Below are 26,018 nucleotides of genomic sequence, written 5' to 3'. Positions count from 1 at the left end.
TCTATTAAGAGGCCTACAAAGATACACATCATAATATAAATTTATACTCAAACTTGCATTTCACTGAAAGCAAATATCACAAAATATTGTTTGTTATTGCTCTTGTCATTTTCAATTTTTGATTATTATTGTGAGAACCCAATTATAATTAGTTTCAAAACAATTAATTTAGAAGTAATTATGTGAAACGTACTGTCTTTGTCAGCCCCAAATCAACTGAGTTATTTAGTTCAGATTTCTTCTGATTGACATTGGATGTAGATCATAAATCCTCATGCGTTCCTTGAATTACTTAGCATAGGTTTACAATAATATTTTCTCTTTCTCTCAACGTGTAGGTGTGAAAGCTGGTCTGAAGCGTACGTTTAGCAGCATTAACCAGGAACAGCTGGATGTTAGCAATATGCCACAGTGGAAACCTTTATTATATGCTGTGGCCTTTCTTCATACAACTGTGCAGGTATATCTCTCTTCTAGTTTATTACAACTTAATTTGAGGCAAATTTCCAATTGTAATGTACAAATTTAAATATTTAAGTTCAAATTAAATCAATTTTACAACATTTTTGATAATTAATACCCATTTATAATGAAAGTCAGAAGACTACAGTCCCTTGCCTCCCAGCAACAAAACCAGCCATTGGCGACAGTTCATGCAAATCCATCAGGTGAATCCATCTGGTAATCTTTGATGAATGTAACTGATGAGGAAATGTTTGGTTGAATGATTATCCTCTAGGTAGCACTACTATGGGGCTCGGCGTGATTAGTCCGGAAATACAGAAATGCACAGTTGCTAAATCCCTCTCCCCTGCAGTCTCCCTTCCCCCCACAGTGTTTGACTGAGATGGGAGTTGTACCTGCAAAGATGATTTTTTTTCTTTGAATGTTGCACAGCAGTATTGCAGAAGCAGCATTACAGTAACACTGCTCCCATCAGGACATGTGCAAGTCACGATACAATACTTTGAGCTGGAAGCTAAGCTAATGGTGTCGCACACTCGTTTTTAACCAATTTAAGGAATCATTTGAGGAAACCCAATTTAATGGGTTTCCCAAACCCATTTGTTTTAAAGCATTTTAAAAGATGAAATTCAATTTTCATGTAATGATGCCCCTGAACCCTGTGAAACTAATAGCATATTCCATATAAAATATTCTTGGCTCAAACTGTAAGACAAATGCCAACATATAAACATGTAATTAAAGAATATTTCAGCACAGAAGGAAGCCATTTGGCCCCTTGGGTTGATTTGGCCCTGTGAAAGCGCTGGTCAATTTAGTCCTACTACCAATCTTTCCATTAATAGTTTTGCATTTATGCATCTTGATCTTCTGTATGGAACCTACTCTCCACCTTTTAGTCATTATAGCCTTCTCAACTTTGTATGGAAGCAAATCTCTTTGTGGGTCCATTAGTTTGTTTGGCAATTATTTTAAATCCATGTCTTCTGGTTACCAATCATTTATCAAAGCTAACTTTTTCTCCCTACTTACTCTATCAAGACTCTTTATTTTATGCTGTTGAAGCCTAACTTGCCTCACTACAGGGTCAGCATGACTCTGTGAATGAGAAATCACCTCTCACAAATTTGAGAGAAGTAACCAAGAGGATTGATGAGGGCAAGCAGTAGGCATTGTCTGCATGGACCTTTAGCAAGGCTTTTGAGGTCCTGCATGGTAGACTGGTCCAGAAGGTGCAATCACATATGATCCAGGGTGAGTAAGCCAATTGGAAACAAAATTGGCTTGATAAAGCCAGTTCAAGGGTGGGAGTGGAGGGTTGTTTTTAGATTGGTGGCCTGTGACCAGTGGTATTCCGAGGGAATCAGTACTGGATCTTCTGGTGTTTGTGATCTATATTAATAATTTGGAAGAGAATATTGGTGTCATGTTTCTTAAGTTTGCAGATGACACCAACATTGGCAATGTGGAAAGTATATAGATTACCTAAGGTTACAGATCTAGATCTTGAACCCTTTCTGGGGGAAATGGTCAAAGGAATGGCAGATGGAATTTAACTCTGGCAAGTGCAATGTGATACACTGCAGGAGGTTAAACCAAGGCAGGATATACACAGTAGAGGTTGAGTAGGCTGGGTCTCAATTCCTTGGAGCGCAGGAGGATGAGGGGTGATCTTATAGAGGTGTATGAGATCAGAGATCAGGTAGATGCACAGAATCTCTTGCCCAGAGTAGGGGAATCGAGGTCTTCTGGGACATGGATTCAAGGTGAAGCTGAAAAGATTTCATAGGAATCTGAGGGGTAACTTTTTCACATAGGATGATGGGTATATGGCACAAGCTGCCAGAGGGGGTAGTTGAGGCTGGGGCTATCCCAATGTTTAAGAAACATTTAGACAGGTACATGGATAGGACAAGTTTGGAGGGATATGGACCAAACATAGGCAGGTAGGACTAGTATAACTGGGACACGTTTGCTGATGTGGGCAAGTAGAGCCGAAGGGCCTGTTTCCACACTGTATCACTCTATGTTTCTATGTTTAACAAGTATTTTGACAGACATATGAATTGGTCTGGAAAAAAAGGGATATGGACCTTGTGCAGCATGATGGATTAGCTTGGATTGGCATTATAATCAGCATTGACATGGTGAGCTTAAGGGCTGGTTCCTGTGCTGTATTTTCTAGTTCATTGTTCTTAATGTTATTATTTTTTCCAAGGTGTTCTGTTATTACATTTTGCATTCTAGATCCAGCATTTTCCCCTTGACTGATTTAACTTAACAAGATGGAAGTTCCCTGTTTTCTATACCTTCTTTCTTAAGTTGTCAGTTTACATTTGCCATCCTCTAACCCACAGGAACAATTGCAAAATATCTTGAATTTTGTATATCTCTGTCAGGTCCTCCCTCCGCCTCTTCTGCTCCAAGGAAAGCAAATCCAGCCTCATAATTGAAATATTCCATTCCCAGCAAACTCCTAGTGAATCTCCTTTAAACCCTCCCCAATGCAGTGTGGTGATCAGAATTATTTTCCAGCAGAGACCAAGGAACAGTTAATGTGTGAAGAAGGTTCCCGACCCAAAACGTCACCTTTTCATGTTCTCCAGTGCCTGCCCGATGAGTTACTCGAATACTTTATGTCCTTTGATGTTTTATACAGTTGTACAAGACCTCCCTGCACTTGTATTGTATGTCTTGTCTAATGCATTCTGTATGCCTTCTTTATGATCGTACCTATATGCGTTGCCACCACAGATCTTTGGACTTGCATACAAAGGTCCCTTTGTTCTTGGAATTTATTAGCTTTTGGTCACACCAACTTCCTGAGTACTTTTTATTTTAAGTTCCTCATTCTCATGGAATACTGTGTCTTCAAGACGGATTCAGAGTAGTTGTTTATTTTGCTGACATTTCCCTATTTGCGATTATAAATTATCTGGTATATGTCTGTAAGGGACCCACAGCTTCTCACTAGAATTCTACAATTCTCCCGAAGCTTAGGCCTGTTTTTATTTCTGGTACCTTTATAAGTTGTATTTATAGTCATTTTAATTCTTACTGTTGCCCATGGATGGGTTGATCTTAAAGGAATTTTTTTCTCCAAATTGTCCATTTTCTATCTAAGCCTTTGCCTATCCATCATATTTTGCAGTGTATTTTTCTAATCAACTGCAGCCATGCTTCTGTAGTTTTCTTTTAGTTTCAAGATTGAACAATATCGGAATGAAGAACATCAGTATCAAAGTCAATTTAAAATTCAATCACATTATGGTTACTCCTCCTTAAAGATTATTTGTGACTACAGTTACCATTGTCATATTCTCAGCAGCTATATTGAATTTATTTGTACAAAGATTGTAATTGCCTCTATAATTTGTAAATTTTGAATCTTTACTATTAGCTCAATAAAATGCTTCCTATTATTTTTCTTTCCAGTTTTCTCTTGATCAAACCTTTAGGGAATGGGCCTTTTGCATTACACACCATGAGTTAATCTGTTCCTATGTTCTAGAATTTATATATTTTTTCTTAGTGGAAGTGTTGGAATTTAAATGTAGATGTTAGTTGAAGAGACCTGGTGGTATGTCTGTTCTAGGAAGAATGTGTTTTTTGGAGAGAGAAGATCATTTAAGACCATATTTAAGCCTGTAATAATTACCTGGCATTCTATTTGAATTAACACTCCAAATTTGCTGTCCTCCATTCATCTGCCACGTCTTCTGAGACCACAGAATAGAAACATAGAAAATAGTTGCAGGGGTAGGCCATTTGGTCCTTCGAGCCAGCACCGCCTTTAAATATGATCATGCCTGATCATCCAAAATCAGTACCCCGTTTCTGCTTTTTCCCCGTATCCCTTGATTCCTTTAGCCCCAAGAGCTAAATCTAACTCTCTCTTGGAAACATCCAGTGAATTGGCCTCCACTGCTTTCTGTGGCAGAGAATTCCACAGATTCACAACTCTCTGGGTGAAAAATGTTTCCTCATCTTGATCCTAAATGGCCTACCCCTTATTCTTAAACTGTGATCCCTGGTTCTGGACTCCCCCAACATTAGAAACATTTTTCCGGCATCTAGCCTGTTTGATTCTTTAAGAATTTTATATGTTTCTATAAGATCTCCTCTCATCCTTCTAAATTGCAGTGAATACAAGCCCAATCGACCCATTCTTTCATCATATGTCAGTCCCGCCATCCTGGGAACTAACCTGGTGAACCTACGCTGCACTCCCTCAATAGCAATAATGTCCTTCCTCAAATTAGGAGACCAAAATTGCACACAATACTCCAGGTGTGGTCTCCCCAAGGCCCTGTACAACTGCAGTGGGACCCCTCTGCTCCTAAACTCAAATCCTGTCGCAATGAAGGCCACTCGTAGGCAGAGTCTTTTACTATATATAAGTTTATTCATAACACTGCACATACATTATGCCCTAGCTGTCCGTGGTCATCACTGGCACTAGAGAGCGAGCTGGAGGTGGGGAAGTTACAATTATACCAAAGACAATGGGGAGTGGTTAGTAGTGGTGAGGTCACTATGTTAAAGGAACATGCACTGATCTACATCCTTCCTCTTGGAAACAAAGTGACCACGGCTCATGCGCTAGGCTCAAACTACAAACAGACTACTCGTACACACCGTACCGGACAGGCGGCCTGACCACTCTCCCAGAGCGGGTGCGCAACCCACCATCCCCGCCGGTCGAAGGAGCAGCATGAACGGGTGCGGGTACAGAGGCCGGGGAACCAGGGGAAGGAGGAGGACTGGGAAGCGATGCACGCACAGGCGAGGGAGGGGTAGGTAGCTGGGGCGACTGCGGATGTACCGGAGCAGGAGGCACATCAGGCACCTTGTAGTGGACGGGAGGCGAATAAGGGATCGCGGGGGGCGGTGCAGGTTCGTTTACCAGCATCAGGTGCTGGCGGGTACGACGGTACACGGTACCCTCGTAGTTGACCAGGTACGACCGTGGAGAGTCAGCATTGCCGACGACCACGGCCAGCCGGTGGTGGCCGGAGGACGACTCCATCCGGACAACCTGGCCAGCGAACAAAGGTGGAAGGGGACGGGACGATTTGTCAAAGGAGCGCTTCCGAATGAGCTGCTTCTCAGTGATGCGCTCCCTGACAGCGGCAGGGCTCCGAGCCGTGGGTTTCAGGGATTGCTGGGAGACGGGGATGGGGGGTCTAGTGGTGCGGGACAGGAGGCGCTGCGCAGGGGAACCGAGCGCGGGGTCCCGGGAGATGTTGCGGAGGTTGAGGAGGGCAAGGTACAAGTCCGAACTGTCAAGCCGGCAACGTTCCATCAGCTCCTTAGCGCTGCGGACAGCGCGCTCTGCAAGTCCATTGCTTTGCGGGTACTCGGGGCTGCTGGTGATGTGGCGGAAGTTCCAGCGATTTGCAAAAACAGCAAACTCCGCGCTGGTAAACTGGCTGCCGTTGTCGGACTGGAGAGATGCCGGGGAACCAAAGGTCGAGAAGTGGCGGCGAAGCTTCCCGATGACGGCAGCAGACGTGAGGGACGGCAGCAGGTCCACCTCGAACCAGCTTGAGTAGGAGTCCACCAGGACCAGGTAGTGTTTGCCACGCCACTCGAAAATATCGGCGGCAACAGCCGTCCACGGCAACTCGGGAGCCGGCTGCTGCAGGAGAGGCTGACGCTGCTGATGAGGTAATAGGCTGTTGCAGGCAGCGCAGGCGGAGACCCTGTCCCGGATCTCCTTGACCATGCCAGGCCAGTAAAACTGTGCTTGGGCCTGGGATAACGTGGCCTCCACCCCTGGGTGTCCGTTGTGGGCGGTGTGGAAGTAGTGATCTCGCAGCGCAGCCGGCACCACAACCTTGTGACCCTTCACCACCACACCCGCGTGCAGCACCAGTTCATCCCGAACCAGGAAGTAGGGCACGGCACCAGCCGGCAGGGAAGACCGTCGTTCAGGCCAGCCACGGCGGATGACGCCCGCAAGCTGTTGGAGGTCCGGATCCGCGGCAGTGTGTGTGACCAGGGACTGCAGCTGCCAAGATGGAACAATGTTGACGTTCAACACCATCAGGTCCGCCGATTCGTACGGATGGCGGGAAATGGAAGGTAGTGGGGCGCGGGACAGAGTGTCTGCCACGAACATCTCCTTGCCTTTGCGGTACACGATTTCGAATTGAAAACGCTGCAGCTGCAGCATCATTCGCTGCAGGCGGGACGATGCTGCGTGGATGGGCTTGTTTAAAATCGAGACCAGCGGCTGGTGGTCAGTTTCGATGGTGAAAGTTTTTCCCAGAACGTAGTCTCTGAACTTGGAGCAAGCGAACACCACGGCAAGGAGCTCCTTCTCAATCTGCGCGTAGCGCTGTTCAGCAGGGGTCATTGTTCGAGAGGCATAGGAGACGGGCAGCTGTCGGTCGTCGTAGAGCTGCAGGCAGGCAGCACCCAGGCCGAACCGAGATGCATCGCAGGTGAGGACAATTGGCCTGTTTAAGTCGAAAAACCGCAAAGTCGGGGTCCGCGCGAGTCTGGACCTCAGGGCTACGAAGGCCGATTGGTGGTGAGGGAGCCAGACCCAGGCATTGTCCTTCTTGGTCAGCTCTCTCAGGGGGGCACTTAGTTCGCTGAGGTCGGGTATGAACTTACCCAGGTAGTTGACCATGCCCAGGAAGCGCTGCAGGCCGGGCACGTCAGTGGGAGCGGGCATTTCGGTGATCGCCGCCGTCTTCTCGGGGTCTGGCTTCAGGCCCCCCGCCGTGAAAACGTGGCCTACGTAGGTGACTTCCGCAACGCGGAACCGACACTTCCTTCGATTAAGCTTGAGGTTTATCTCACGAGCCTTGTCCAGGACCTGGCGGAGGTGTCGGTCATGCTCAGCAATGTCCCTCCCGTACACCAGGATGTCATCCACGATGATGGCGCACGGCAACCCAGCAAACAGCTGCTCCATCGTACGCTGAAAAACCTCGCTTGCCGAGTTGATACCAAAAGGCATGCGGAGGAAACGGAACCTGCCGAACGGTGTGCTGAAGGTGGTCAGGAAGGAGGAACGTGCGTCCAGCGGGATCTGCCAAAAGGAGCTCTTGGCATCCAGGACCGAGAAAACTGTGGCTGGACCGACCTGTGCCGCGACGTCCTCCACCGTCCGCATGGGGTAGTGCGGGCGTTTAATAGCCAGGTTCAGGTCCTTGGGGTTGATACAGATCCTGATCTCGCTCGCGTCCTTCTTGGCAGCGACCACCATGGTGGAGACCCACTGGGTGGGGGCACTCACCTCCTTGAGGATGCCCAAGTCCACCATGTCACGTAGTGTGGACTCCACGCGGCCCTTCATGGCAAAAGACACACGGTGGGCCGGTCTGACCACTGGGTCGACCCCCGGGTCCACAACGATCTTGTAGGCACAGGGCAGCTTCCCCAGGACGTCATCAAATCGGTCAGGGTACTCGACCAGGGGGTCCATGGGGGCCTGCACCAGGTGGATGTCGCGGTGAAATGAGACCAAACCAAAGTCCTGGCATGCACGGGCGCCCAGCAGGGTGACGTTTTCAGATGCTAGCAGGAGGAACGTGAGGGGCCGAGAGGTATCCAGAACAGTACAGACAACCGTTGCCTTTCCCACGGCAATCAGAACGCCTCCCCCATAGGCATGGAGGCGGGAGTTGTCAGGAGTAACCCTCTCCCCCGAATTTATCTGCTCGAAGAGGCCTACAGACATAACATTGGCAAACGCCCCAGTGTCGACCTTGGCAGGGAAGGAGTGTCCATTGACTGTAACTTGCACGGATGGATCCGTTATCAATGCAGGTGCTCCCAAGAGCGAAAACACCAGAGAGTCTCCATGGGAGGAAGTCGTATCTGAGCCATCGAGGACCTCATGTTGGTACCGGGAACCGGTTGCGTTATCGCTTGCAAGGTTGTTTAGACTCCCTCTAGGAGCAGGGACAGGTCTCCCACGAGAACGACAGGCTGCAGAAAAATGGTTCTGCTTCCCACATGAATTACAAGTTTTGCCCTGCGCTGGGCAAATGTTATACCTGTGTGACGAGAAGTTGCAGTTTGGGCATCTGCGAGGGGTGGCCATAGTGGGCGCGGAGGGGGCGACCCTGGGCTGTGGGTCATTCAATCGCCGGCGGCTGGTGAAATTTATGTCCTGGGGGGCCGGCCGGGATACTGAGCCAACAGCAGAGGCCATTCGTGCGGCATGTATTGCGTCCGTAAGCGACAGGTCAGGCTTCATTAGGAGCTCATCCCGCAGCCTAGAGTTTAGGAGACCGTTGACCAGGACGTCCCTGATCATCTCGTCGGGTGTAATCGTTTGAAGGCGGCACCGCCGAGCCATATGTCTTAAAGACGCAATAAAGGCGTCAACGTGCTCCCCTGGAGTCTGACGCCGCGAGAAAAATTTAAAACGTTCGATGATATTGTTGGTGGGTATGTCGCACAGGGCAGTGAACTTAGCAATGAGACATACCGGGTCGTTGCGGTCCTCTGGAGGGACGAATTGGAACGACGCATAGCGTTCCATTGCCTCCGGACCAGCCAGGTTGAGGAGCAGGTGGGCTTTTATCGCAGCAGTCGCATCAGGATGGGCAATGGCTATATAGTGTTCGTAGTCCCGCTGGAAGACAGTCCAGCGGTGCACGATGTCCTCATCGAAAACGAGCGTGTCCGGACGACGACACGAGGAAGACATGGCAAAGTGGAAGGAGGGGACACAATTGGGAGAAACAAATAATAAAATAAAAAAAAACCGATAAACAGGAGGCGCAAGTCTACCGATCTGACACCATGTAAAAGGATGCCACTCGTAGGCAGAGTCTTTTACTATATATAAGTTTATTCATAACACTGCACATACATTATGCCCTAGCTGTCCGTGGTCATCACTGGCACTAGAGAGCGAGCTGGAGGTGGGGAAGTTACAATTATACCAAAGACAATGGGGAGTGGTTAGTAGTGGTGAGGTCACTATGTTAAAGGAACATGCACTGATCTACAAACATGCCATTAGCTTTCTTCACTGCCTGCTGTACCTGCATGCTTACTTTCAGTGACTGATGTACAAGCACACCCAGGTCTCGTTGCACCTCCCCTTTTCCTAAACCGACATCATTCAGATAATAATCTGCCTTCCTGTTCTTGCCACCAAAGTGGATAACCTCACATTTATCCACATTATACTGCATCTGCCATGCATCTGCCTTCTCACCCAACTTATCCAAGTCATCCTGCAGCCTCTTAGCATCCTCCTCGCAGCTCACAGTGCCACCCAGCTTTGTGTCATCTGCAAACTTGAAGATGTCACATTTAATTCCTTCGTCTAAATCGTTAATATATATTGTAAATAACTGGGGTCCCAGCACCGAGCCTTGTGGCATCCCACTAGTCACTGCCTGCCATTCTGAAAAGGACCTGTTAATTCCTACTCTTTGCTTCCTGTCTGCCAACCAGTTCTCTATCCATGTCAATACCCTACCCCCAATACCATGTACTATAATTTTGCACACTCATCTCTTGTGTGGGACCTTGTCAAAGGCTTTTTGAAAATACAGATACATCACATCCACTGGCTCTCCCTTATCCATTCTACTTGATACATCCTCAAAAATGTCCAGAAGATTAGTCTGCATTCCCCTTCATAAATCCATGCCGACTTTGACCAATCCTGTCATGTAAAGATACCGTGGCTTATTTTGGAACAGATCAAAACACTTCCTGGTCCTTACTTATTATTCAGTTAATGTCATCACAGTATGAATTACTTGGGCATTATCACATTGTAGCTGATCACCTGTCTACATTACTGCAATGACAATATACCAAACAATCAAAACTCCTTCCTAGTGCTTCAAGACACCTTAAAATCATGGGAAACACTATATGCAATATTATTTTTAATTCTATGTTCTTTATTTTCAATTAACTTTCCAGGAAAGACGCAAGTTTGGTCCTCTTGGATGGAACATTCCGTATGAATTTAATCAAGCGGATTTTACTGCCAGTGTTCAGTTTGTACAGAATCATTTGGATGACATGGACATTAAGCGTGGTGTGAACTGGAGCTGCATGCGCTACATGCTGGGGGAAGTACAGTATGGAGGACGTGTGACAGATGATATGGACAAGCGACTGCTGAACACATTTGCGACTGTCTGGTTTGGGGAAATCATGTTCTCAGATAAATTCTGCTTCTACAAAGGCTATGCCATTCCACAGGGCAAGACAATTCAAGATATCCTGCAGTACATTGAGAGTCTGCCACTGGTTGATAGTCCTGAGGTATGCAAATTTTAATTTGCTAAGATAAAATCATTAACTTCAGCATTTTGAATAATCCATAATTACTATTAATTCTAAGAATGAATCAGCTACATTTCTGCTTTTTATGCACATATTTGTTCAAGAGATCAATTATAATATTATAGGGCACAATAAATACCGAGAGATGATGGAAATGGCTCTTGATCTAACAACTGGAAAAGTAATAAGCTATTCTCATGGAGTTAAACTGGTAACTCTTGTTTAGAAATTTTATGTAAAAACAGCACTTCTAAAAAAAATCTGTATAATGCATATAGGGCTGCAGCTTAATTGTGTGTTAAAAATAGCCGTTCATAAAGCAATGGAGCAAAGTTAAGCAAGATGGTTACAAAAGCAAACAAGTTTTGATGCTGGAAATCTAAAAATAGAAAAAGGACATTTTGAAAATATGCAATTGATACAGTATGGCAGTATTGTACAGTTGAACGAGAAACAAATTTACCAAGCATGACTTCCAGAGGCTGCAACGGAGCATTCGCACAGCTGAGAAGGTTGTTGATTGCAACCTTCCCCCCATTGACGAACTGTATACTGCAAGGGGCAGGAAGCGAGCGGGCAAGATCATCTCTGACCCCTCTCACCCTGGCCACAAACTCTTCGAAGCACTTCCCTCTGGAAGGTGACTCCGGACTATTAAAACAGCCACAGCCAGACATAAAAACAGCTTTTTTCCACGAGTGATAGTTCTACTCAATAACCAAAGTCTGTAGTCTCTTTTTTGCTCTGATTTATTTTCACCCACATGTTTAGACTGTAATGTTGTATCCTTATTGTTTTGATGTGGTTATGCTTTATTCTTAATTATTAACTGTATGTTTGTGTTGTCATTTGTGAGTGGAGCACCAAGGCACATTCCTTGTATATGCATACTTGGCCAATAAACTTATTCATTCATTCATTCATTCATGTTTCAAACCAATGACGTTGAAAGGCCATATACCTGACACACCCTGAGAACATCTATCTACAGATGTTGTCACTAACATTTTCTGTCTTATTGCATATATCATATTTCAACATGCATATTTCATCATCTGTGATAGGGAAAATTACATTACATTTTTAGAGCTAAACATTTTATACCACTCATTTCAAAATCAACTAAACATGGTCAAAACTCTATTGCCATGCTTTAACATTAATGGGAAAAAACTTCGATTTATTTTACTATTTAATGTAAGAAAAAAAAGTGCATTTATAATATTTTATCTTTTTAGGTATTTGGACTTCATTCAAATGCAGATATAACTTATCAGACTAACATGGCAAATGAGACCCTTAATACAATAGTCAACATCCAACCTAAGGACAGTGGTGGTGGTGGAGGAGAGACCAGAGAAAGCACTGTACAACGTCTAGCAAATGAAATGCTGGAAAAACTACCACCAGACTATATCCCGCATGAGGTAAAATATAAAACCCCTCAATCAGATTTTGTCTTGAGGAAACAAATATCAACATTCCTAAATGTCATGAACAGCCTTTTCCTAATTAATTGCTATTGTATTGTTTTTGTATTGAAAATAACTCTTATCAATTCCTGGGCAGATGAGAAAAGAATATTCTGTTTGACTTGACTCACTCATTGAGAAAAAAAATCAGTCAGTTTCAGAATTTATAATGAAGAATGTTAATGTAACGACCAAGTTATGTTCATGTGGTTAGGCCACATTGGGAGTATTGCATGAAGTTCTAGTTGCCCCATTACAGCAAATATGTGGACGCTTTGGGAAGGGTGCAGTGGAAGTTCACCAGAAAGCTGCCTGGATCAGAGGGTTTCAGCAACGGGAAAAGGATAGATAGACTTGGATTCTTTTCTCTGGAATGTCAGAGGTTGAGGGGATACTTGATAGAAGTAAATAAAATGGTGAGAGGCAGAGATAGGGTAAGTTTAATAAAGATGTGTGGGGCAGGGTTATTACATAGTGGGGGCCTGGAATGCATTGCCAGAGTTGACGGTGGAGGCAGATACGATTGGGGCGTTTAAGAGGCTTTTAGATTGGCACATGGTAGTACAGGGAATAGAGGGATATCGATCATGTACAGGCAGATGAGATCAGTTTAACGTGGCATCATGTTTGCACAAACATTCCTGTGCTGTACTGTTTTAAGTTCTATGCTCTATGAGTATCACTACCACAATCACTTTACAATCATATATTTGCTTCCTTTATAATGAAAGTGCTAATTTTACTTGGATTGTTCCTATTGGAGGCCATTAATGGATATTTTTAAGGCAGAGATTGATAGACTCTTGATTAGTACGGTGTCGGGGGAGAAGGCAAGAGAATGGGGTTAAGAGCGAAAGATAGATCAGCCATGATTGAATGGTGGAGTAGACTTGATGGGCCGAATGGCTTAATTCTGCTGCTATCACTGAACTTATTTAGGAGCAAAGATAATAGGTTGAGCTTGCAAACAAGAATTTCTGGAGAAAATAGAGATAGAGCATTATATTGTGTTGTACATTTCTGTTCATTGGTACTGCGTTGAATCAGGTAGGAAATGTGTACTGGTCAAACCAGGGAAGGAATTGGAAGTGTAGTACAACGCAAGACTATACTTTTGTTTCTGGTGAATATAAGTGATTTGGACTTGTATGTTGGGGACATGTTCTCAAAATGTGAGAAAGAATGTTTAGAAAATAATGAGGGTTATTAAATTCTTCAACAAGACATTGGGAGATTAGCAGAATTGCCATACAAGTGGAAGATGCAATTTACTATGAATAAGAAACAAATAACGTTGCATATAGTACCTGATTTAAGTTCTTATGGTATATATGTCAGATCGGAGATATAGAAATTACTTAATATATTTCTACAAACTGAACACTGCAGACTGTACTTGGATCTATTTGCTTTCTGTCTCTCTTCTGCACTATTTATTAGAACAATTTGAACATCTTCTGTGTTATTTCATTAGAACGATTTTTCCAAGCCTTTGTCAGAGAAAAGGTTACATGTAAACTCAAAACCTCAGTAAAACCTTATGCTGAGTACTCAGACTTCTTACTCATCTTACTTACATAAATGTTGCAGAACAATTTATAAGTTGAGCAAATGTCTGACAGTGAGTGGAAGAATGTGTCCAATTATTTCCTACAGTGGCAAGCCACATAACCCAGAATGGGTTTATGGCATTACTTTCAATACTGCTCCTGTGCGATTTATTTCAACATTGTACAGATAAATCCCACCACGTTTGTTTCTGAAAACATAGAAAACAATTTGCAGTTAAAGCACTGAGCAGGCCAGGCTGAAGACCCTTTGTCAGCTTTTTGAATTTTCACCATTTGCAGCATTGGTGTTTGCTTCTACTATAGTGAAATTTTCTCGAGTCACTGGTGATCTCCATAAAAGAACTCTGTTATAAAGCCCAATTTGCAGACTTTTGATATTAGTTTTAGAGAAACAGGCCATTCAGCTCACCAAGTCTTTGCTGATTATTGATCACACATTATCACTAGACCTATGTTATCCCACTTCCGCATTCACTCCCTACACATTAGGGTCAATTTTACAGAGGCCAATTAACTTGCAAACCAGCTCATCTTTGGTATGTGGGAGGAAACGAGAGCACCTGGAGGAAACCCACATGGGCACAGGGAGAACGTGCAAACTCCACACGTACAGCGCGCAAGGTCAGGATCCAACACAAGTCTCTAACACTCTGAGGCAGCAGCTCTACCACTGCACCGCTGCGCCACCTGATACTAATAGACAATACAATAAACCCTCATTTTAACAGATCTCTATAACAGATTTCATTTAAAGTAGACGGACCTACCAATGCCTCCGATGCCACCCCTGGCTTGCACCACCTCCCCTGCAGCTTACAGCCCCGGCTGCCTAGGCCACTCTCAGCTTACAGACCATGCCTGCCACCACCACCACCATCCCTTGATGATCCGCTGCCTGACCTGCTGAGTTACTCCACCACTTTATATCTTTTTGTGTATTAACCAGCAACTGCAGTTGTTTCTTTCTACTACTTACACAATGATACTATGTTGTAGCGGACAATTGGCAGAAATGAACACCATTGTCCCTCCAATGGTTACAACCAGGGTTTACTGCAATGCAAGCTCATGTTGTCCTTCTATCGCTGCTCCATCGAGAGTGTGCTGGCATACTGTATAACCACATGGTATGCCAGCTGCTCAGAAAAGGACAGGAAGGCCCTTCAGAGGGTCATCACGACGGCCCAGAAAATCATCGGCTGCTCACTGCCCTCCCTGGAGCACCTGTTCAGCCTACGCTGCCTCAGTAGAGCAGGCAAAATAATAAAAGATCCATCCCACCCCGGCCACCGTCTGTTTGTTCATCTGCCCTCTGGTCGACGTTTCAGGTCGATAAAATCCCGAACAAACAGACTTAAGAACAGTTTTTACCCCAGGGCCATACGAGAACTGAACACTACCTTTGCACTAGGCAACACTAAAAAATCTTTGTACTTAACATAATTGTATTTAATTGTATTTATGTATTTATTTGTTTTTGCATTTATTGCATATATGTTTGTACGCACCGTCAGGATTGGCTATTTTTTAATTTCGTTGTACTCGTTGCAATGACAATAAATGAATATTATTATTATTAGTAAGCATTTGCTATTTACTGAATATAATCTATATCACATTTCAGGAATGACATTTTCATCATGCTTAATATATGTAAGGAATTAACTGACTTATTTTATAATACACTCTTTATTGCCAGCTTTGTCTCTCTGAGGCACATTTTGCCAATGCAAATCAAAAACCTACATTTTCATAAAAAGGTGTAAAGTGCTGGAATAACTCAGTGGGTCAGGCTGCATCTCTGGAGGACAAGAATAGGCAATATTTCGGTTTGGGGGCCTTCTTCAGTCCTGCTGACTCACTGAGTTACTCCAACTCTTTGTGTCTTTTTTTTTGTAAACCAGTATCTGTGGTCCCTTGTGTCTACATTTGCATAATCTGTAAATAATACAATATAATATTTATGTTAATATTGTGATTATTTTTTGGCAAGTTATTAAGCTTTGTTTTTGTATCCAAGATTATTTGAATGTTGACATTAATAAAACATAGTAGATGCTATTAAAATAAAATATATACACCTTTAAATGTTATGTCTCCTAGGTTGAAACAAAATAACATTATTTGTACCATAATATGCAGGTTAAAGCTCGTCTGCAGAAAATGGGTGCAATCCAACCAATGAACATCTTCTTGCGGCAGGAAATTGATCGAATGCAGCAAGTTCTTGCACGGGTTCGGAGTACACTGACAGACCTAAAACTGGCTATAGATGGTAATCCTTAATATCCACTATCAAAACAAGAAAGTATAAAACCACAACTTATATAATATTACATTTCAATTAAGAGCTAAATTTTATTTCTCCCCATTCCTTGAACTATTGCTTAATTGCACTGAAAGACTCTGGTGGCGCGGCAGTAGAGTTGCTGCCTTACAGCGCCAGAGACCGGGTTTAATCTTAACTACAGGTGCTGTCTGCAGGGAGTTTGTACGTTCTCCCCGTGATCTGCGTGGGTTTTCTCCAGGTGCTCCGGTTTCCGTCCACACTCCAAAGCCGCACGGGTTTGTAGGCTAATTAGCTTGGTAAAATTGTAAATTGTTCCTAGAGTGTGTAGGATAGTGTTAGTGGGTGGGGATCGCTGATCGGCATGGACAGTGGGCCAAAAAGGGCCCGTTTCCGTGCTTTATCTCTAAACTAAACTCAATCTGTGGCTTAAATCAGCTTTTGTGCCAGACTACAGACCATGTGTCTCTGATGGAGGCAATATAGTGCACGAGTGAACAATGCAGTACAATATGTATCAACAATGCATTGTGCCTATGACAATAGACTTGTTCATTATTATAAAAACATCCATAATTACCAAGGAGGAGTATATAATCAACATGTTTGAAAATGGAGTGCTCTGACTAGCTGATAGCAATAGACAATAGGTGCAGGAGTAGGCCATTCGGCCCTTCGAGCCAGCACCACCATTTAATGTGATCATGGCTGATCATTCACAATCAGTACCCCGTTCCTGCCTTCTCCACATACCCCCTTACTCCGCTATCTTTAAGAGCTCTATCTAGCTCTCTCTTGAAAGCATTCAGAGAGTTCTTATCTTTAATAAGAACTTCAAAACTATGAGGGGAAACATGTTCAAGATTCAGTTCACATTCTATTATCCTAGTAAACCTAATTATCATGCAACGTCGTGATAATGGCGACCAACTTTCATGTTCATGTTCATGTCAAGAATGTTAAGGCCATCTGAATATATCTAAATTATACTGGCATCCTTTCCTGCTATAACCTGCATTTCACATCTTTTACATGTGCATGCGTTTTCTCTTTTTCTATTTGCTCTTATTTATCTATCAACCAGATATCCACATAAGAATCCTGGTCTCTCCTTATCTAAGATATTCCCTTTGTCTTATCCTTCCCTCGTCCAACTTCCCAGCATCTTAAAATTAACTTTTCCCACTCATTCAGTTCTGATGAAGTGCCTGAACATCAACTGAAACATTTGTTCTTTTCTTTTTCCACATATGCTATCTGTTTGCTGAGTATTTCCAGTATTATCTGTTTTTTATTGCAGCACCTGCAGTTTTTTTAGAAAAAAATCAACAAAATTCTATTGTAAATTATTGACATTCTTCATTTGCAATGGTATATTAAAAGAAGCAAACTTGTTGGACTGTGTTGTCTAGGTGAGTCCCTAATGCTCATGATGGATAGAAGTTTTGCAAAGTTTTCATGAGCTCAACAACTTTGTAATATTGGTATTCTTTACATAAAACCGCCATTTTATTTTAACCTTCTACTCCAGGAAGTTACTATATTAGATTGACGGTGCAATTTGTCATTTTACATGTTTAAAGCTTTTCTACCTTTCTCCCCAGAATTTAATTTCAAATATAGAAATTGATTTCCCAAGTGCCTAGAGGTGAACAGTTTCAATTTTAGCCATAAAAGAACAGGTCAATTACTTCAGCTTTCCATTTTAGTTCCATTTCCATGATGTTTGAGTTGAAAAATAATATTTCCTGACATCTTTGAATGTGAAGGTACAAATTTCCTAAGGTTGTAAGGTTGATAAATAGCTGTGCATTTGAGATCAGTTGTATTAAAGCTGGAAATGTTTAGAAACCTAAGCAGGTTTATCCAGAGGTTTTGATTTATCTTTGCATGTGCAGCTAAATGGTAATTTTGTTACAGCAGTTAAATGAGATTTCCATTTCATGGGTAAGGAGCCTTTTCAGTCTCATGGGATTTCACCGGTGTTTCACAGTCACATTTCACAAACTAAAGCCCTTTTCCCAAAAGAATCAGAAGCTGACGACCATGTCTGTGGCGCGAATGAGCACAATACATGAATCTGTGCACAATATAGTGGAAGAAACATTTGCTGTGACTTAAGACAATGGTATAGCTGATGTATGCATATTTTATACTTCAAGGATTAATGAGGTGCACTTAAAACTAATTTCCATAATAGTAAATCAAACAATTGGTGAAGCAAGACAGAAAGAAACAAAATGTAGTTCTGTGAGTAGGCCTGGGAGGTCATTAACTTCTAACCCCACAGAATCAACAAGGCAGCAATGAGGCTAACTGAGAGCCTCTGGTGCTGGAAGCAGTCAAGTGACTCGAGTTACAAGTTCAAACTCCATCACCATAAATTGCCAGCCATCATTGCGGGCATTCTGTGCTGGATCTAAGAGTAGAGATGAGGAGATAAGAAAATTCAAGTCTTTACATCTATTGACCATTCTGCAACTTTCAGCTTTATTCCATGTTCTTTCCTGCACCACCAATTGCCCCCGCTTTTCCTATTTGAAGTCCTTTTCCAGGACTGAACGTTGGACTGGTGTGTGTTTTGTTCTTTGGGGGTGGTTTGACTCTTCAGAGTGAGGAAGAGACAACAGCTGCCTAAGAATCAATGCCAACCCCCTCCCACACCCTAATTGCCTAGCAACTAATAGAAAATACTATGCATTTAATTCTGTACATCAGATTTTTGAATCTATTCCAGTCACAAGTTACAAACAGTTTTCCATGCTGATGTACAAAATATTTTGTGATAAACCTGATCCGCAGAACCTGAGGTGTGGATCCTATTAATCTGTAGTGGACTGTGGGCTTTATATTAGATGTCGTAACTCTATACTTGTATTCCTGGAGGCACAGATGTGGAAATTAATTATTGCCTAGCTTCACTGGAAAGTCTTGTCAATTGAAGTGAAAAAATATTAAATTAAATTAAGATATTCACTAGAGTACAATACAATGATTTGTAATTGTAGAAACATGAGGAAAAGACCAATTTGAATCTTATTCAGTTAAACAGGGTCTACTGCCACCAATTATTCATGATTTTCTTCACATTTTTCTAACTTGTGAATCCCTAGTATCAACTAATGCACGTGTGAAGTTTCACACATCAGTGATTGCCTTTCTAAACACGCCCAGTGAAAGGTTTGACAGCTTCTGCCCATTTCACATCCTCATTACCAGAACTTTCTTCACTCTGTCATGGTCCTAATATTCTCTCTTGTTAAGAATACCTTTGATTGCATTTGTGTTTTATGTGGGAGCTTGCCAATTTTGCGCGAAGCTCTGTGATTTGAAGGATTGGATCATGCCCGATTTGATCCATATCCCGCACTAAACCCATGGTCGCTCTTCCCCACCAACCATTAAATGAGTCATCCCGGAGACCCCTCTCTGCAGTGGAGTGGACTGAGAGTGGTGACATGGTCTCTGGCAGCTGAACGAGACTCCTGATCCCTGGGGTCGACTGACTGCTCACTGCTGTTAAGGGCATCTTAAACTGTTTTCAAATGATTCTCTTATTGAGAGAGATTGAAAAACAGTTTACTTACATTTTTTTGTTTATTAAAAATGAAAAATTGAGTTATTATATAGAACTATTAAGATTAGTTAAGGCATGAATCTATTGTAAATTAATTCAAACATACAAAACAGAGAAAAAATAATAATGAAAACATCTTAAACTAGACTTAGCATTTTAATGAAGTTCAGCAACCCCACCATTGCGACTGTGTATATAAATATATGGTCTGCATAAAGCTGAGGTGTGAAGTTAATCTGCTCATGGATTCTGTGTTGAGTCCAGTAGAAGTGTCTCAGATCAGATTCCATGGTATCTAACCTGCAGCACGTTTCTGACTTCCCCGCTGCAGGGTGCTGATGCAGAAATCAAAAGCATGCTGAATATTTGAGTGTAGATGGGCAACAGTTTCCTAAGGAGCTACCACCCGCATCAGAGGTCAACCAAACTCAAAGTTCTTATTTCAGATACAAAGGCTTCTCATGTGTCATCTTCATCCACATTGCCTGGCTGTAGTTCCTGCAACACAGCTGTTGCATGATTGCTTTTGTTTTATGAAAGACATCTTATCAAGCAGCAACAGGGTGTACAGGAGGGAGAAGAAGCTAGGACAAGCTACCCTACCCATTCTCTTTGATAATTATTTAATATATGAAGGACCCACAAATGTGTGTATTACATGTGTATGTGTATTATATGCAGCCTACATTAAGAGTCATCAAATGTCATTTCCTTTTAATATTCATGTGTCACGAGATTATTCCTTAGAACTACCTACACCAGACATTGCAAAGCATTGATAAAATATGACCAATGTTGTCTCAGCAATCTTCCTAATTCACTGGAAGAATATCAGTATCCTGCTCAACTCTCGTTCAAAGCTTAGTAGATTTAACTGCCATTAAAAATAGGGTAAAACAGAAAGTGCTGTTGTAACTCAACGAGTCAGGCAGCAACTCTGGATGACATGGATAGGTGACGTTTCAGGTTGGGGCCTTTCTTTAGACTGAACTTAAGACTTAAAAAGTTGAAGGTAGAAACAAGGAACTGCAGTTGTATGTAGAAACAAGGAACTGCAGATGCTGGTTTCCAAAAAAAGATACAAAGTGCTGAAGTAACTCAGCGGGTCAGACAGCATCTCTGGAGAACATGGATTGGTGATGTTTTAGGTCTGGACCCATCTTTCAGACTCCTTCAGTCTTCAAGAGTCTGAGACTTCAGAATCTGAAAAAGGGTCCTGACTTGAAATGTCACCTTTCCATGTTCTCCTGAGATAATGCCTGACCCACTGAATTACTCCAACACTATGTATCTTTTTCTGGTATTACAGTTGGGTAATTAAAACCAAACACCCATATAAATAATGGTTATTATGGTGAAGTTAAACTGCAAATATTTAAAACTAGCTAGCACTTTGTTCCATTTGAAGTATTCTGTGCAGTTTTTGTAGCCCCATTTCAGGAAGGGTGTGGAGGCTTTGGGGAGCATACAGAAAAGGTTTACCAGAATGCTGCCTGGAATAGAGGGTATTATCTATAGAGAGAAGTTGGACAAACTCGGATTGTTTTCTTTAAAGTGTCCAAGGTTTAGGGGAGACCAAATAGAAGTGTATAAAATTGAGAGGCATAGATAATCAGAATAAAAGGATAGACTATCAGAACCTTTTGCCCAAGGTGGAAATGTCAAAGAGTAGACCGCAAGATCAGAGGGGGGATGTTTAATGTTTTTTACACAGAGAGTGGTGGGTGCCTGGAACGCACAGTGGTGGTGGAAGCAGATGTAATAAAGGCATTTAAGAGGGTTTTAGAGAGGCGTACGGGTACGCCGGGAATGGAGGTACAGTATAAGGATCGCATGCAGGCAGAGGAGGGTAGTTTAACTTTGCTTCATGTTTGGCACAGAAATTGTGGGTCAAAGGGCTTGCTGCAAAGCTGTACTGTTCTATGTTTTAAGTTGTATACAGCGTCCATTGAGATGATGACATGTTACTGGTAATATTGCAGTTAAAGAAAAAAAGTTTGATAACTATGTTGCTTCCAGTCTTGTTTTCTGTAAAACACATAATGTAAATTAATGCTGTGTGTGAAGCTCCTGAACAGGAACAAAGGTAGCATTCTGTCATAATCTGTTATGATTTATTTTCTAAACCGCCAAGATTTTTTCAAATGGAAAAAGTTCCTCCCTCCTCATTTCTGCCTCAAAGCCCATCTGTGCAAATTGTATAACTGTAATCTAGCAGCGCTGAGAAACTACATTTGAGTTGCGTCTGAAAGCCAGTTTCATGCAGGCAGGCAACCAATGGAATATTAATGAGCGTCAGCTATTAAAATGGCCGTGGTATCCTGTCATCTTTCTGGCTGGGAGTTAAAATTCCACTAATGGCACAGTAATATTACGAGCACATTGTAATATTGTTCCTGTGTGAGATCTATATTACTGTCATTTTCTATTAAATGTTTGAGATCAAGCAGGAAACCTATTTAGAGCTTATTTTAATCCCACTTTCTAGAAAATGATACACTAATATTTGTAAGAGATTATTTTCTGTCTATGAAGCTTGGCATTTGGTTACATATATTTAAAACTTGGGTTCATTTGTATTATAATTTGATGATCACACGTCAGGATGTTCATAGGCCGAATAATTACACGCTGGGAAATAAATTAGTTACTTACACACACAGTATGCTAATTTTAAAATGGGATTTCGAACTAATGGGAACTGCCACTTCAAATAATCGAACTTGTTAGGGCATGTTTTCCCTGAGTGGTGAGTAGGCAATGGGAACGGATGTTGTGCGCCTATGATAACATTGTGCCACTGGAGGTCATTGGATCACAGAGGGTCTTTCCACCCTTCATCCTACCTACCTTGACAGAGGCTCGGGTAGGTATAGACTCGTTATCCTCCAGTTAAACCCTCATCCTGCATTGAATGCCCTTACCTTTCCTAAGGTAAGTATTTTCACCACAGTATTGCATTAGCGACAACAATTAAGCATGACCTGCCAATCACCATCATCACGACATGTTCACCGACCTTCATGCATCAGTGCAATACATGCACAGAGGACCGCATTACAATTTACTCTGCTTTGCACGAACAGTGAATTTCTAGTTCGATAACAATTGCATAATGTGTAAAAGCACTCTATTACTGGATAGCGTATTTAGTGCATCGTCAATGACATTGAATTGTCAATTCACATCAGTGGCAAGCAGATTGATGACTTCACCATCAGCAACAGCATATGACAGAATTATTATCATAAAACTTGAAATGTACCTATAAAATATGTGCTGAGTTCTGTATAATTACCTGTCATTCTACTCTCAGGTGGACAGATAATGTCAAACTTGTATTGAATATTTAAGAGATAGGAGGAGCAATTATGTATTTGGCCAAAGATGTGGGAGATGAATCTTTACATAGATAATTGCAGGGCTATACAGAAAGGATCATTCAGAAGTATTTTAATTTATGTCAAGTCAGTGAATTTTTTTAAATTAAATTTTCAGAATATGTGAATTGCTGGTAATGGGGAGCGAGTTCCAGGATATAGAACCATCATCCTGAGACTTTCTCAGTGTTAAAGATTATACTGTATCTGCAGAAGAAGATGGTTCATCCAATTTAGGTTTATAAATCCAGGGAGTAAGTGTAGGATTCAGTCCTACAGTGCAACATTCAAGGTCTTGCCCTAAACAGAATAAAATAATCAGTGGATGATTGGAGATTAAAACAACAAATCCATGCACTACTTAAAAATCACTAGCTTCTCTCTTTATCATGCTCACTACCCTTTTAAGTTAAAATTTGAACCATGAAATTAAGCAAACTCTGTCACTCTATTCATGTGCTGACTTCTGAGAAACGAGTGAGGAAATTGATGGGGGGGGGGGGGGGGGGGTGCGGGGGGAAGGAATGAGAGAGTTCATTGTGTAGTGCATGGGATACAGAAAGCAATCCCATTCCAGATCGTTGGAAGCACTGGGCACTGGGCAATGCTACAGGAGCATTGGTACTAGAGATCAAGGCATCTGTGACCTGATGATATCCCTGTATAGCGGCTTTGATTTGTGCTTAAAGGGCCTGTCCCAGTTAGGCGATTTTAAGGCGACTGCCGGCAAGTAGGCTGTTGCCGCACGTTCACCGGGATGTCGCGGGCATGATCGTGAGTAGTCTTCAATGAGTCGCAGTAAATCTCGACTCGTCGCGGAAAAAGTTACCTGTTCTAAATTTTTCGGCGACGGCTGGCTTGTCGCCAATGATCGTAGCTTGTCGTGGGCGCTGTTGCAGGTTGTGGCCAGGTGTGGTAGGTTATCGCCTACTGTCAAAACTGACAGAACTGTCAAAACCCGTCCACAGAAGTTCAGCTGCAACAGCCAGCTGTGGAATGAGGGTGGAGACCGCGATGCTGTCAAAGGGGGGCGGACACCTGACCTGGAGATAAACTCAAGAAATGTACCCAAGGAAAATGGCCTTTGGTGTTAGGGATGAACAGAGGATTATTTGAAGATAGACACGAAATGCTGGAGTAACTCAGCAGGACAGGCAACATCCCTGGAGAGCAGGAATGGGTGACGTTTCGAGTTGTAAGAAGGGTCTGAAAAAGGGTCTCGACCCGGAACGTCACCCATTCCTTCTCTCAGAGATACTGTCCTGAGTTACTCCAGCATTTCTTGTCTATCTTCGGTGTAAACCAGCATGTGCAGTTCCTTTCTACACAGAAGCGTATTTGATGCGTGCTGGAAAAGCGATATCGAATTTATCACTGTTTGACCAGCGCGTAACGCCCCTGCTATAAATTAGCTCCCAATTACAATTTATTGAATTTAAGATTTCCAGTTAAACTGTGACCACCCGTGGGTTCCACCTCAGGCTGGCACCAACGAACAGGAGCAAAACACGAAGTGTTGGGGGAATTCAGAGGTCAGGCAGCATCTGTGGAGGAAATGCAAATGAAAACCTTTCTGGTCGGATCCCTCCATCAGTCTGAAGAAGGGCACTGATCTGAAACATCGTCTGTCCATTCTCTCTCTCTCCCCCCAGATGCTGTCTGACCCCATGCTTTCTCCACCACTTTGTGTTTACAAGATATCAGCATCTGCGGTCTCCTGTATCCATTAAGGAGAAGGACCCGGCCTACCGTTTCCTTAAGTACGAATGAAATTCGATCCGTACCACCAGCAAACCTGACCCCGTCTCCCCAGATTGTTCTTGCCGGAGTAATATTGCCTGTTGGTGCGTCGTTCCTTCGTTCCCAATTGACACTCCATCTTGTAAGTCATTTCTAAAAGGCTTCACGGTGAAAAGATAACCTCTGCAAAATGGGGGGCTTCTGGCGCGACAGGTCAACCTCTCCACATTTTATGCCGCTGATTGATTCTAGCGGAAATAAACTGAGAGAATAATGGCCCAGACTGGTATTTACAAACACCATGTATGTTTTGGAAAAGTGTGTTCCAATATTAGGCCAGACAATGAGGAATATCTTAAAGTTGCCTTTGAAGGCAAACAAAAACATATTACACGCAATTAAAATACTTTACAGCTGTGGTGATCTCAAATTAATAAAACTGCGATTAAAATTAGCAACCTAATGCTACTCGCTTCCCATTTAAAACAGGTAATTAAAAGTTCACAAAAGCGCAGCATAAAAGGCATAGTGCCTAATATGCCGTCGGTTGTTGTAGCTTGTCGTGGTCCCTGTCGTAGTGGACGTCCGAGGTCGCGAAGACTGGGTCGCCGGTTGTCGGCAGCTTGCCATTGCCTAGGTGGTAGGTTGTCGTAGCTTGTCGCAGTCATTGTTGTAGACATTGTCGTAGGGTAAAAAAAATCTATGTTTTTTGGCGATCTGCTACGACTTTGACAGTGGCCGGCAATCGCCTTAAAAATCGCGTAACTGAGACAGGCCCTTAAGGCTGTCGACAATTAATGTTCTAATGCAGTGAATTAACTGGTGAGAGGGAAAAAGTATAAAAGCATTGCTCTCATTGGGACACTTTAAATACCACATGGTTCATAACTTTCAACATGATCTGTTCCTTGTGTTGAGAGTTGAAAACAAAGTTTGTAGGTTGTGATATTTTAATCCAATTTCTGCTGATAATAATGCCATGCACATTGATAATGTCATTATCTCCATGAAATATAATGGGAGAATTACTCTCAAGTGGGGGTGAATCAGACCAGTATGTACCTGGTCAAATTTCCTGTTGGGTGATACATCAACGGGAAAATAGGCACAAATGTGTCAAAGCATACAGAAAACAGTTTTTGTATGATTTACATGTGTAAAAAGATGCAAATAGGTCCAATATTTAGGCATGATTCAGCTACAACTGGAATATTGTATCCAGTTGAAGGCATCACACTTTAGGAA

General features: G+C 42.7%; 1 protein-coding gene across 3 annotated transcripts in view; it reads left to right on the top strand.

The window, feature by feature from the left end:
- The window catches only part of dnah5l (dynein, axonemal, heavy chain 5 like), a 243,879-nt gene that overhangs the window by 199,867 nt on the left and 17,994 nt on the right, over nt 1–26,018 (top strand). Inside the window, exons 70-73 of one of the 3 annotated variants that reach the window (XM_078417775.1) lie at nt 339–460; nt 10,378–10,725; nt 11,985–12,173; nt 15,932–16,064. In XM_078417775.1, the coding sequence (XP_078273901.1) occupies nt 339–460; nt 10,378–10,725; nt 11,985–12,173; nt 15,932–16,064 (792 nt within the window). Of the gene's footprint in view, nt 1–338; nt 461–10,377; nt 10,726–11,984; nt 12,174–15,931; nt 16,065–26,018 lie in introns of those variants that run through there. The other 2 variants (XM_078417784.1, XM_078417793.1) reach the window with 2 other exon arrangements.

Source organism: Rhinoraja longicauda, chromosome 2 (assembly GCF_053455715.1).
Source record: "Rhinoraja longicauda isolate Sanriku21f chromosome 2, sRhiLon1.1, whole genome shotgun sequence".
NCBI classification, from domain to species: Eukaryota; Metazoa; Chordata; class Chondrichthyes; order Rajiformes; family Arhynchobatidae; genus Rhinoraja; species Rhinoraja longicauda.
Note: the sequence above shows the minus strand (reverse complement) of the source record. Positions and strands in the feature narration are given on the sequence as shown.